Here is a 13,875-nt window from a genome sequence, read left to right on the forward strand (position 1 = left end):
CATACAGAAACATACAGAATGCTGCAGCACGGGTACTGACCAAGACCAGACGGAGAGGACACATTACACCGGTTTTAAGGTCTCTGCACTGGCTGCCTGTGAGTTTTAGAATTCATTTTAAGATTCTTCTATTGGTTTTTAAATCAATCCACGATGGTGCACCACAATACATGTCAGACATGCTTTAAATTATGTACCCAGTAGGTCCCTCAGGTCCTCTGGCTTTTTAACTATCCCAAAGCCCAGGACCAAGAGGCATGGAGAGGCAGCGTTTAGTTACTATGCCCCCAGCCCTCTGCCAGAGAACCTGAGGGGACCAAGAGGCATGGAGAGGCAGCCTTTAGTTATTATGCCCCCAGCCTGTGGAATAGCCTGCCAGAGAACTGAAACTGTGGACACATTTAAAACAAATCTTAAAACCACATTTTTAGCTTTGCTTATCCTCAGGGTGGTTTTTAGTCGTAAAATATTTGTCATTGTTTAGTTTTTTAATCTTACGTTTGTTGTGTAGTAAATAGTTCAGCTTTTATTTTCATAGCTTTTTCCTGTGAAGCACAATGTGTTGCATTACATGTCTGAAATGTGCTGTAGAAATAAAGCTAGATTTGATTTGATTATAGACGCAACCAACCGATCAACGCTGCACCTACAGTACTGTACCTGTCCATCGGGAACCGGGGTCAGACGAGGAAGCGCGAGAGGAAACGGATACCACAGGCATTTTAAATCCATGGAGGGGCACAACTACTATTGCTTTAGAGCCCTAATAACATAAAGTAGATTTGTCCTTCTACTGTCGAAATGTACAACAATGTATCGGAAATGTAGCCATGCAAATCAACAACCCTTGTTTTATATAATAACACAAGAAAGACGTGCGGCCCACTACAACATACACGTGTATGTGAAAATGCAGCCGTAGCTGCCATAGGCCTACACGTAATTTAGGCCTACCCAACAAGCACATATCAGCTGCACAGGATGAGCATCACTCGGCTATTAAAGATTCTTACAGGTGTGATAGCCTAAACTTCAACCATTATAAATATAGGCTACGTTTCTGAGCGTAACCTACAGTAGGCCAATCCGCCACTTCTCCAGGTGCACAATATTTTTGTGGGAGTGTCATTCCCCGCACGACACTAGCCTGTTAGAATCTTGCTGGAATATGAGTAAATGTCATTACCCACACGACACCAGCCTGTTAGAATCTTGCTGGAATATGAGTAAATGTCATTCCCCACACGACACCAGCCTGTTAGAATCTTGCTGGAATATGACTAAATGTCATTCCCCACACGACACTAGCCTGTTAGAATCTTGCTGGAATATGAGTAAATGTCATTCCCCACACGACACCAGCCTGTTAGAATCTTGCTGGAATATGAGTAAATGTCATTCCCCACACGACACCAGCCTGTTAGAATCTTGCTGGAATATGAGTAAATGTCATTCCCCACACGACACCAGCCTGTTAGAATCTTGCTGGAATATGAGTAAATGTCATTCCCCACACGACACCAGCCTGTTAGAATCTTGCTGGAATATGAGTAAATGTCATTCCCCACACGACACCAGCCTGTTAGAATCTTGCTGGAATATGACTAAATGTCATTCCCCACACGACACCAGCCTGTTAGAATCTTGCTGGAATATGAGTAAATGTCATTCCCCACACGACACCAGCCTGTTAGAATCTTGCTGGAATATGACTAAATGTCATTCCCCACACGACACCAGCCTGTTAGAATCTTGCTGGAATATGACTAAATGTCATTCCCCACACGACACTAGCCTGTTAGAATCTTGCTGGAATATGAGTAAATGTCATTCCCCACACGACACCAGCCTGTTAGAATCTTGCTGGAATATGAGTAAATGTCATTCCCCACACGACACCAGCCTGTTAGAATCTTGCTGGAATATGAGTAAATGTCATTCCCCACACGACACCAGCCTGTTAGAATCTTGCTGGAATATGAGTAAATGTCATTCCCCACACGACACCAGCCTGTTAGAATCTTGCTGGAATATGAGTAAATGTCATTCCCCACACGACACCAGCCTGTTAGAATCTTGCTGGAATATGACTAAATGTCATTCCCCACACACCAGCCTGTTAGAATCTTGCTGGAATATGAGTAAATGTCATTCCCCACACGACACCAGCCTGTTAGAATCTTGCTGGAATATGAGTAAATGTCATTCCCCACACGACACCAGCCTGTTAGAATCTTGCTGGAATATGACTAAATGTCATTCCCCACACGACACCAGCCTGTTAGAATCTTGCTGGAATATGAGTAAATGTCATTCCCCACACGACACCAGCCTGTTAGAATCTTGCTGGAATATGAGTAAATGTCATTCCCCACACGACACCAGCCTGTTAGAATCTTGCTGGAATATGAGTAAATGTCATTCCCCACACGACACCAGCCTGTTAGAATCTTGCTGGAATATGAGTAAATGTCATTCCCCACACGACACCAGCCTGTTAGAATCTTGCTGGAATATGACTAAATGTCATTCCCCACACGACACCAGCCTGTTAGAATCTTGCTGGAATATGACTAAATGTCATTCCCCACACACCAGCCTGTTAGAATATTGCTGGAATATGAGTAAATGCCCACGTAATAGCGAGAGTTGGCGAAAAACGTAGGCTGTGTCGTTTTCGTAGTGTTGACATCACTTTGATTATCACGTGTCTATAGGTTCATAACGAAGGTAATCAATTCTGGATTGTCACCGTGACTTAGCTAGCTGTATGTCACAGTAGTACAGGACCAATACTGTGTGTAGCATATTAAAAGGAGTAGGCAAACGTTCACATTCATTTGCGTTACACACAGTCGTTGTGTGATAAGCTACGGTCAATTTCAGTGTATTTGACCACCATAGTTTTATCCTGACAAATACCAAAACAAGTTGTATGAAAAACGAAACAGTGAAAAGTGCATGTTTCTTCATAAGCTTGGACACGAGACTTTCATGCTACAAGCCACGACAGGCAACTTCCCTCGTGGTGTGGTAACGGCAATCACAGCTATCGCATTGTAAAAACATACACGTTCAGGGACACTTGTGGACCTAGAACCTGCCAAGTGCAATCATTTGACAACTGCAACACTACAGTATGTGGTGTACAGGCTGAAATGCTCATGTCAGTTGGATATATTGTCACACCCTGACCTTAGTATTCTTTGTTATTTTGGTTAGGTCAGGGTGTGACATGGGTGATGTATATGTTTTCACCCTGTCTCGGGGTTTTGTATGTTTATGGGGGTGTCACCTATCTAGGTGTTTTTGTAAGTCTATGTTGCCTAGATTGGTTCTCAATCAGATGTTTATCGTTGTCTCTGATTGGGAACCATATTTAGGCAGCCATATTCTTTGGGTATTTTGTGGGTTATTGTTCCTGTTACCAGTGTTCACGTTACGGGACTCTTTCGTCTTCGTTGATTTTGTTCCTTGTTTAAGTATCGCATTAAATTATGGATTATCATCACGCTGCATTTTGGTCCTCCTCTCTTTCACCCGAAGACAATCGTGACATATAATTTATGTGTGTGTGTGTGTGTAAAACCCAAGATCGAACACAGCTTGTCATTTCCAATGGGAACAAATGAGTCATAGTGGGCAGAGCCAAGCACGAGCTAGCAAGATCCTTTTGGTGAGATCTAGCATGTATTTGCCTATTTCCGTTACGGAACGCCTACTCTGTGAAGTGTGCAATAACTCAATTTGCCCTTGCATAAGGGCACATTTTTTAATATCAAACTTTGCCAAAGGGTCAAATGTGTCCACTGTTCGTAACAGATCATAGTTTTCGAAACAAAACTTTGAGATAAAAATGTTTAATTGATGACACTATTAGCATAATGTTGGCGAAAATCCATCTAGCTCCATCTTCAAACAGTGCCAGCCACTGTGCTTCCTCTCACCATATTTGGTAGTGAGTGGAAACGACAACCGGATGCTACACACTTATACATCTGGTGAAATATCTGGCTCATTGTTCTGTGACTAGTGTATTCCCACTTGACATTAGGTAGATAGCCAGGTAAGAACAGTGATTGCAATCTAACGTACACTACCGTTCAAAAGTTTGGGGTCACTTAGAAATGTCCTTGTTTTCCATGAAAACATAGATAAAATAAGTTGCAAAATGAATAGGAAATATAGTCAAGACGTTGATAAGGTTATAAATAATTATTTTTAATTGAAATAATAATTGTGTCCTTCAAACTTTGCTTTCGTCAAAGAATCCTCCATTTGCAGCAATTACAGCCTTGCAGACCTTTGGCGCTCAAGTTGTCAATTTGTTGAGGTAATCTGAAGAGATTTCACCCCATGCTTCCTGAAGCACCTCCCACAAGTTGGATTGGCTTGATGGGCACTTCTTACGTACCATACGGTCAAGCTGCTCCCACAACAGCTCAATAGGGTTGAGATCCGGTGACTGTGTTGGCCACTTCATTATAGACAGAATACCAGCTGACTGCTTCTTCCCTAAATAGTTCTTGCGTAGTTTGGAGCTGTGCTTTGGGTCATTGTCCTGTTGTAGGAGGAAATTGGCTCCAATTAAGCTCCGTTCACAGGGTATGGAATGGTGTTGCAAAATGGAGTGATAGCCTTCCTTCTTCAAGATCCCTTTTACCCTGTACAAATCTCCCACTTTACCACCACCAAAGCACCCCCAGACCATCACATTGCCTCCACCATGCTTCACAGGTGGCATCAAACACTCCTCCAGCATCTTTTCATTTTTTCTGCTTCTCACAAATGTTCTTCTTTGTGATCCAAACACCTCAAACTTAGATTCGTCTGTCCGTAACACTTTTTTCCAATCTTCCTCTGTCCAGTGTCTTTTTTTATTGGCCAGTCTGAGATGTGGCTTTTTCTTTGCAACTCTGCTAGAAGGCCAGCATCCCGGAGTCGCCTCTTCACAGTTGACGTTGAGACGGGTGATTCGCAGGTACTATTTAATGAAGCTGCCAGTTGAGGACTTGAGGTTTCTGTTTCTCCAACTAGACACTAATGTAGTTGTCCTCTTGCTCAGTTGTGCACCGGAGCCTCCCACTCTTTCTATTCTGGTTGGAGCCAGTTTGCACTGTTCTGTGAAGGGTAGTACACAGCATTGCATGAGATCTTTAGTTTCTTGGCCATTTCTCACATGGAATAGCCTTAATTTCTCAGAACAAGAATAGACTGACGAGTTTCAAAAGAAAGGTATTTGTTTCTGGCCATTCTTAGAGCGTAATCGAACCCGCAGATGCTCCTAAAGGCCATTTTTATTGCTTATTCAATCAGCACAACTTTTCAGCTGTACTAAAAATTGCAAAAGGGTTTTCTAATGATCAATTAGCCTTTTAAAATGATAAACTTGGATTAGGTAAGACAACGTGCCATTGCAACACAGGAGTGATGGTTGCTGATAACGGGCCTCTGTACGCCTATGTAGAGTTCCATTAAAAAGCACTAAATCAGCAGTTTCCAGCTACAATAGTCATTTACATTGTCTACACTGTATTTCTGATCAATTATGTTATTTTAATGGACAAAGTGATTTTCAAAAAACAAGGACATTTAAGTGGCCCCAAACTTTAGAATCTGCATCTAAATAGCTCAATATTTTTCACACTGACTAGAAATAAAAGTTCATTATTTGTAAACCAGGATGTTTTTCTACTATTATTATTATTATTTTTTAAAGGGTGTCATCTTCCCAACCAATCAGTAACCAGTACAGGATGCCAACTGTACTGGTGGAGAGGGTGGAGTTCAGAAGGTCAGTGTTTTTAGAAACACTTAAAATAAGGGCTGTTGTGTAGGCTTATCATCTCTATGACAATGTGACTTTTTATTATACACCAACATGAATAACAGTGTTCGATTTGTGCATGATCAGTGCTAGCCGGGGTCCTTGGGATTGTCAATGGTTCGGTAAGGGTTATGGTAAAGGGAAGGGGAGTGGTTAGGATAGGGATGTCCCAAGGAGCCCAGATAGCACTGATCATTTGTGCATTCATAGTAACTTAGATTTGGAAGTGTGACTAACAGTGACCCACACTTTAGTTGATATATATTCTTTATTCTGTAAACATAGTTGCTTAATTGAATAGAACTCCAGTATTCAAATCAGAAGACTAGGAGTTCGTAAACAAAAAGGAAAGTACAAAAACACGTTTGAGGATAATGGTATTTGAATTAGGTGGTCAGAGGAGACAAACATTGATCATGAGAAAATAAAAATACACATACCAGTAAGAACATTCCTCAAAACATCATTTCACCACAAATATACTCAACACAATTTTTTATTGACAAAGATCACCAAGCACAGATGCGATATTGATGTAGCAGCTTCAGTAATATATACATACATCTCTTTAATACCCAAGTGGAATGTCCCATTTGCTAAAGCTCCTAAGGGGAGCAGTAGCGACCATAGAACAGAATGCTCTCGGTGTTGTGGCTGATGAAGAAGAGAAAGGGGTGGTCGGCCACAAATTTGGGGGTCCTCAAGGCACAGCGCATCCCCATAATGGCGGCCGTGGCGCTCGCCGCCTCTGTGCCCTCCTCGTTGACCTCCACAAACGCCCTGTGCACCACCTCGGACAGCTCCAAATCGTTGCTGGGCGACATGCCCGAGAAGTCTCCCTTTGAGAGGTCGAAGGCGTCCGTCATGCCCATGCTGATCAGCAAGTCCTTCAGGTCAAGGGTCTCCTCCAGCTTGAACTTAGGCAGGCCCACCTGAACCTCCACTGTGTCCATCATGTCAGGCCTGGTCCACGCCACAATTTTCTCATAGGTCAGCAGCTTCTCCAGCTGTGTTTTTTTTTGGGGGGGGGGGGGATGGGGGGGGACAGTCATGACTGACACTTCTAAAAATATGAGAATGACAGACTGATTTCGGTTTGAACTAACCCTCTAATTACCATAATGCAGGTATTTGCCGTGCAGTTAACTGTGATTGTTTTAGGCCACAAACCCCATGTTGCTGACAGAGTAAACAAGTCGTACCTTCTTCAGACCAGTGACGTGGTCCTCCATGTCGTTGGGGAGCATGACGAACATGCTCAGTTCGTTCCCCTCGTATTGCAGACACAGGATCTGGCAGTTGGCCTCGGGGATGAAGGCTAGGGGGAACTTGGCCGTCTGACACATCATTTTCACTGGCTTACACTCATTCTGGATCCGATGAAAAGGTGGTGTCAAATTATTGTGTCGTCACAAATTACCATGGTTGCAAAAGTTACTCATTGATTGTCATGAAAGTGAATCAAGCTACACATGGTTGGTAAATAAATAAAAGTGTCCCCCCCCCCCCCCAAAAAAACATGTGGTTTGGTGAGTAAAAAAAAAAAGTAATCTCTTTTGCCTTAGAAGCGCTACTCTAAAGACTCATGATGAATGATCACCAGGGGTGTTAACTACAGACATTAGAATAGGTTATTGTTGTCAGGCTGGTTGGTACCTTGTTCAGTTTGAACTGGGCATCGCTGGTGCTGGCCTCCTTGAACTTCTTACACCAGTTGCCTTTGAAGTAGATGGCGTTCACCAACACCAGTCTGGTCAGGTGGTCGACAACCCCCTCCGGCAACAGGTCCTTTATTTTCTCTACAAAAATAAAAAATATAGAGACTAGAGGTGATATTTACTTTCTTCTTCTACACCTTTGTTGTTACAAACAGCAGATACATTAAGGACACCTAATGGAGGAAATCAATTTATTCTCAATCTACTGGTCCCTTAAAGATTTTTACACTGAATGAGAATAGTTATCATTAAACATTTTAGTGAATAATATCAATACAGGCTGTTTTCTTTAATAAAAAAATAATTAATGCAAAGTTATTGTGCACATGGAGACAGCTTTTGGCCTCTATTCACCAGAGGTCTGCTTCTCCACCCAAGCGTTAATGTTCTTTCTGGAAGTCTCCGCGTTGGACTTGAAGTCCACAGCCTCCAGCTCAGCATTGTAGTGCTTCTTGGTGTCCCCGAGGAAAGTCTGTCACATTTACCACAGATGCAAGAGGATTAAGACAGGATATTGACTAACTTCATAAACCCCGTAGTACGCAAAATAAAGAGTAGTCCACAATGGACTAGACTATGTACAGTTCGTCATAGAATGTATAGGACATCCTGGAAATCGCTAGTGTGGTGTTTCTAATACAGTCATAGGGGGTCAATTCAGAAAGAAAAAAAAATTTAATTTGAGATGCAACACTTACTCCACATTGTGGACGTTACCTCAACAAACTGGTAAGACTGTTCTCCGTACAGGCGATTGGCCAGGCTCAGTGAGTATGGGGCTCCCTGCAGGTTCAGGTCATGAATGAGTTTGCCGAAGCTAACATGGATGTCACCCGTAGCTTTGTTGAAGCACATCGTCTAGTGACAAAAGTAGGGGGGGGGGGAGAAACCCCAACAAAAAAATCATTTACATGTACCTAATGTGACATTGTGGTTGCATCTGTGACATCCATGTCACTTAGACACGCCCAGATTACATTCATGTTGCTGAACTAGTTCAAAATGATTGGTTTGTGACCAGAACTTCCTGTTTATATTTCCTTATCAACAATTATGAAAAAATATAACACGTTGAAACCTTGGTAGAGAAAATAAGCTAGTATTACCTCCAGCCTCAAATAAAATTGTGCCAAATACAACAGGTGTTGTGAAACGCCTACTTACAAGCCCATAAAAATCAACAATGCAGTTAAGAATAAAATTAAAGTAACAAATAATTAAAGAGCAGCAGTAAAATAACAACAGCGAGGCTATATACAGGAGCTGCTGCTACATGTGTATTTTATGTATAGGGCTAATATCCCATAAATAAACCACAGAAGAAAAACACCTGCAGTAGTACCGCGTTCCCAGCAGGGGTGTATTCAATAGTCACACAGTAGCAAAACATCGTCTGTCGAAACGGAAACCGTTTACTACAAACTGAAAACGCTTTGCAACGTAAACAACTTTCTATTGGGCAAATTCAGGTAGGTAGGTCCCTCCCAGTTTCATTCCGTTGAAAAACGTTTATTTTTTACAACAGTCCAAAAGTTTTTCTACAAACTGCGACTACCTCACCAAAAGCGCAACAGTATCTAGCGGACAGCCTTTGAACCCCCTAGGTTACTCATTCCTTACTATATACAGGGATATAGACCACCAGAATCAGCGGCAGCTGGGGCTCTTTACGTGGAGTAGTCCTGGGTTAAGAAGTCAGAATGCTTCCCATACCGAACAGTTTGTGCATATATTAAAATGACAACATTGTGACAGTCTTGTTGGTCTTTGGTAAAGGGGTTTTTCGGCTGTTCATGCACATTGTTTTCTTGAGGCAAGCTGAAGTCCACGCCCCCTTCGTCGATTATTGGTCAACAGTAGGGATTCAATGAAGTGCGTGTTGCCATTCAATGACAGACAACTCGTTTTCATGCACACTCACTTGAGAAATACTGCACCAAAATATCTAAGTTGGATGTAAAATGTAATGACTAAGATCCCTACGACACAAAGCGACTAAATTAATGACCGATTTCTTGAATTATCGTAGTTTAATTCGGACTATTTTGAGAAAGTGTATAAAAGGCTACTAGAGCTGGGAATTACCAAGGACCATACTGAGGACCATCAACACACCATATTATCACCATACTGAGGGACCTCACCATACCATATTATATTATCACCATACTGAGGGACATCACCATACCATATTATCACCATACCATATTATATTATCACCATACTGAGGGACCTCACCATACCATCACCATACTGAGGGACCTCACCATACCATATTATCACCATACCATATTATATTATCACCATACTGAGGGACATCACCATACCATATTATCACCATACCATATTATATTATCACCATACTGAGGGACCTCACCATACCATCACCATACTGAGGGACCTCACCATACCATCACCATACTGAGGGACCTCACCATACCATCACCATACTGAGGGACCTCACCCTGTCTACATAGCCGTACATTTCAATAAATAAAGACGTTTCCAGCTACAATAGTCATTAACAATGTCTACACTATTTCTAAGTCAATTTGATGTCATTTTAAGGGACAGAAAAATAAATAAAAGCTTCTCAAAAATCAAGGACATTTCTAAGTGACCCCATACTTCTGAACTGTAGTATATTCATCTAATTCAACTACAGCTACGTTGTCCTAATTAGATAGCACAAACTTGACTGGTACTATATGTTTATATTGTTGTTGTTTAGCAGAAGTTTTAACCCAAAGTGATGTACATGTGTAGTTGGTCATGGTAAACAAAGCCAAAGTCCTGGCGTTACAAGGGCCATACTCCACCGAGTCATACAGGATAACTACGGTTTTACAGTGTGTCGTATCGACGGAACACCGAAAATAAAACGGGTCACACGGACTCACCTCTGACATCTGAGTAGCAGTGTTGCCCCTGGCACCCAGAAAAACCATGGCGAGGGCAGCGGAGATGCTGAGAGGGGAGTACAAAACATTGCCCTTCTTGTTCTTCTCGGTGATCTTCTTGAACAACGCCAGGGTGAAGTTGGTATTGGCTACAGACACGGCTGCCATTGTAACTGGTGGGAGAGGAAGGCAGGCAGAACTTGGAAAGAAAAGTGAAACGTGTTAGTGTCAGTGAAACAGACCCGTCAATGAATGGGCCGCAATTATCCATCTAATGCGGATGTTATTTTTGAAAAAAGTACGCCCCCCCCCCAAAAAAAACTAATGTTAGACTTAAGTGATAAAATGTCCCGTCCTCTCTGATGTTATGTTTATGCCATTCTCCTGATTTTGGAGCGGTGGAAAAATGTTTGGTCACATCCAGGTAGCCAAGCAGACATCAATAGTTATGTTAAATAAATCGGCAAGTAATTCACCAATAAATAAGACAAAAAGTCGTAACTAATCGTAACTTCAACAGAAAGTTATCAAGATCAACAGAGTAAACCTTCCTAAAATATGTTCAGCACCGTCACCAGTTGATTGGGGGAAATATTATATTGCAGCTACTCACCAAAGACTGGTTATTTGTGAATGTCAGGTGGTTTTCTAGACACGTTCCAGGGAACCATCTATTAAACAACTAACTGCAGACACACACCGTGGCCTGTCAAAGTGCGCTTTTCAATTATTTTCAGCTGACTACTACGGCAAACCAACTGGATCAAACGAATGTACAGTACTATGAAGTAAAAAAACTACATCCAAGCAGTGTATGGCCTAAATATAGACAGAGTGAAATAAACAAGAATAATGTATGATTTTGTATTTATTGCTGTTAATTCCAGGAAAACAGATCAACAATTTGCATAAAAACCCAATTCGTTTTAGAAATATATTTGACATTTCCAGTACAATAACATTTACATAAAGAGTACAGTAAACATACACCCGAAGGTAACAGTGAGTGTACCCCATACAGTACAGCATTTTTTTTAAAATCAGGAACGTTTAACAAGTTTAACTGGCAGGTTCATATGTACAATCGTCCTCCGAGCTCACATGGTTCTTCAATCATCCATACAGTTCTGTAAAGAGTGTCCCCACATGTTTTCTTTCCCTGTGTTCAACACATGTCCACACCGTTTTTTAATCAAATTTCCCGAGTTGGCCTCAACATTTTAGGTACATGTAACGGGACAGGGGTAGCTTTTTAATCATGTTTTTGGAGGAAAACAGTACTAAGTGTGGCTATCAATGAAAATTGACAAAACTTATCATATCAACAAATGAGTGTGTACTCCGTATGCACAAGTGTAATATACACAGTGGGGAGAACAAGTATTTGATACACTGCCGATTTTGCAGGTTTTCCTACTGACAAAGCATGTAGAGGTCTGTAATTTTTATCATAGGTACACTTCAACTGTGAGAGACGGAATCTAAAACAAAAATCCAGAAAATTTTAAGTTTTAAGTAATTAATTTGCATTTTATTGTATGACATTAGTATTTGATCACCTACCAACCAGTAAGAATTCCAGCTCTCACAGACCTGTTAGTTTTTCTTTAAGAAGCCCTCCTGTTCTCCACTCATTACCTGTATTAACTGCACCTGTTTGAACTCGTTACCTGTATAAAAGACACCTGTCCACACACTCAGTCAAACAGACTCCACCCTCTCCACAATGGCCAAGACCAGAGGGCTGTGTAAGGACATCAGGGATAAAATTGTAGACCTGCACAGGGCTGGGATGGGCTTCAGGACAATAGGCAAGCAGCTTGGTGAGAAGCCAACAACTGTTGCGTACTTATTAGAAAATGGAAGACATTCAAGATGACGGTCAATCACCCCTCGGTCTGGGGCTCCATGCAAGATCTCACCTCGTGGGGCATCAATGATCATGAGGAAGGTGAGCAATCAGCCCAGAACTACACGGCAGGACCTGGTCAATGACCTGAAGAGAGCTGGGACCACAGTCTCAAAGAAAACCATTAGCAACACACTACACCGTCATGGATTAAAATCCTGCAGCGCACGCAAGGTCCCCCTGCTCAAGCCAGCGCATGTTCAGGCCCGTCTGAAGTTTGCCAATGACCATCTGGATGATCCAGAGGAGGAATGGGAGAAGGTTATGTGGTCTGATGAGACAAAAATAGAGCTTTTTGGTCTAAACTCCACTCGCTGTGTTTGGAGGAAGAAGAAGGATGAGTACAACCCCAAGAACACCATCCCAACCGTGAAGCATGGAGGTGGAAACATCATTCTTTGGGGATGCTTTTCTGCAAAGGGGACAGGATGACTGCACTGTATTGAGGGGAGGATGGATGGGGCCATGTATCGTGAGATCTTGGCCAACAACCTCCTTCCCTCAGTAAGAGCATTGACGATGGGTCGTGGCTAGGTCTTCCAGCATGACAACGACCCGAAACACACAGCCAGGGCAACTAAGGCGTGGCTCCGTAAGAAGCATCTCAAGGTCCTGGAGTGGCCTAGCCAGTCTCCAGACCTGAACCCAATAGAACATCTTTGGAGGGAGCTGAAAGTCTGTATTGCCCAGCGACAGCTGTATGGAGGAGTGGGCCAAAATCCCTGCTGCAGTGTGTGCAAACCTGGTCAAGAACTACAGGAAACGTATGATCTCTGTAATTGCAAACAAAGGTTTCTGTACCAAATATTAAGTTCTGCTTTTCTGATGTATCAAATACTTATGTCGTGCAATAAAATGCAAATTAATTACTTAAAACATACAATGTGATTTTCTGGATTTTTGTTTTAGATTCCGTCTCTCACAGTTGAAGTGTACCTATGATAAAAATTACAGACCTCTACATGCTTTGTAAGTAGGAAACACTGCCGATTTTGCAGGTTATCAAGTACTTGTTCTCCCCACTGTACATGCACATCTTTTACAACTTGTAGACCCCAAATCTTAAGACAGACATGAAAGAGTTCTAAATCATTGAGAATTCTCTCAAGTGATGTGTCTGAGAAGGCAGGGATTGACTTTAAGGTCTGAAAAGGCACTTGCCCATTGGGGCAAGTCAAGAGCATTTTTTATTTGGTGTGCCCAAATTATGATCACTTGCCCCCCCCCCCCCCCCCCCCAAATTTTAAATTTTAAATTAGCTAGTTACAGGCAGAAGTGCCATATATTTCCTGCCTTTCACCTACACATATGGGAGGAATCAAACAGATGTATTGAATTCTTTGTATTTTGTATATCAGTGAAAAAAAATCAGAGCAGGCTAAAGTTTCCAGACTGCCATAAAATGTCTGTCTTTCACTTTAAACAATGGGGAGGACCAAGAAAGATCAGATTTAGTCTACTGGAATGCTTTGCAGTTTGGTTATTTTCACTTAAAAAAAAAAAAAAAAATCAATCCCTGGA

At 41.9% G+C, this 13,875-nt stretch overlaps 1 protein-coding gene across 1 annotated transcript; it reads right to left on the reverse strand.

The window, feature by feature from the left end:
- Window positions 1-6,309: 6,309 nt before the first annotated feature.
- Window positions 6,310-11,191, reverse strand: LOC110535197 (leukocyte elastase inhibitor). The gene is made up of 7 exons (XM_036934744.2): window positions 11,059-11,191; window positions 10,446-10,644; window positions 8,263-8,403; window positions 7,900-8,017; window positions 7,484-7,626; window positions 7,030-7,197; window positions 6,310-6,834 (listed from the first exon to the last, which is right to left on the reverse strand). Exons 2-7 carry the CDS (start codon window positions 10,611-10,613, stop codon window positions 6,433-6,435), a joined length of 1,140 nt encoding a protein of 379 aa, XP_036790639.2. The 5' UTR covers window positions 10,614-10,644; window positions 11,059-11,191; the 3' UTR covers window positions 6,310-6,432.
- Between the last annotated feature and the right edge of the window lie 2,684 nt (window positions 11,192-13,875).

This window comes from Oncorhynchus mykiss, chromosome 11, assembly GCF_057628025.1.
Source record: "Oncorhynchus mykiss isolate SJ-2025 chromosome 11, ASM5762802v1, whole genome shotgun sequence".
Taxonomy (NCBI): Eukaryota; Metazoa; Chordata; class Actinopteri; order Salmoniformes; family Salmonidae; genus Oncorhynchus; species Oncorhynchus mykiss.

Bases quoted from the DNA above. Each gene is read 5' to 3' on its own strand.
- LOC110535197 (XM_036934744.2), bottom strand. From the start codon at position 10,613: ATGGCAGCCGTGTCTGTAGCCAATACCAACTTCACCCTGGCGTTGTTC. The intron at 8,018-8,262 runs GTAACGTCCACA...TAAATGTGACAG, and splicing joins AGTCTTACCAGTTTGTTGAG to ACTTTCCTCGGGGACACCAA. The intron at 7,198-7,483 runs GTACCAACCAGC...CATCGGATCCAG, and splicing joins CCCAGTTCAAACTGAACAAG to AATGAGTGTAAGCCAGTGAA.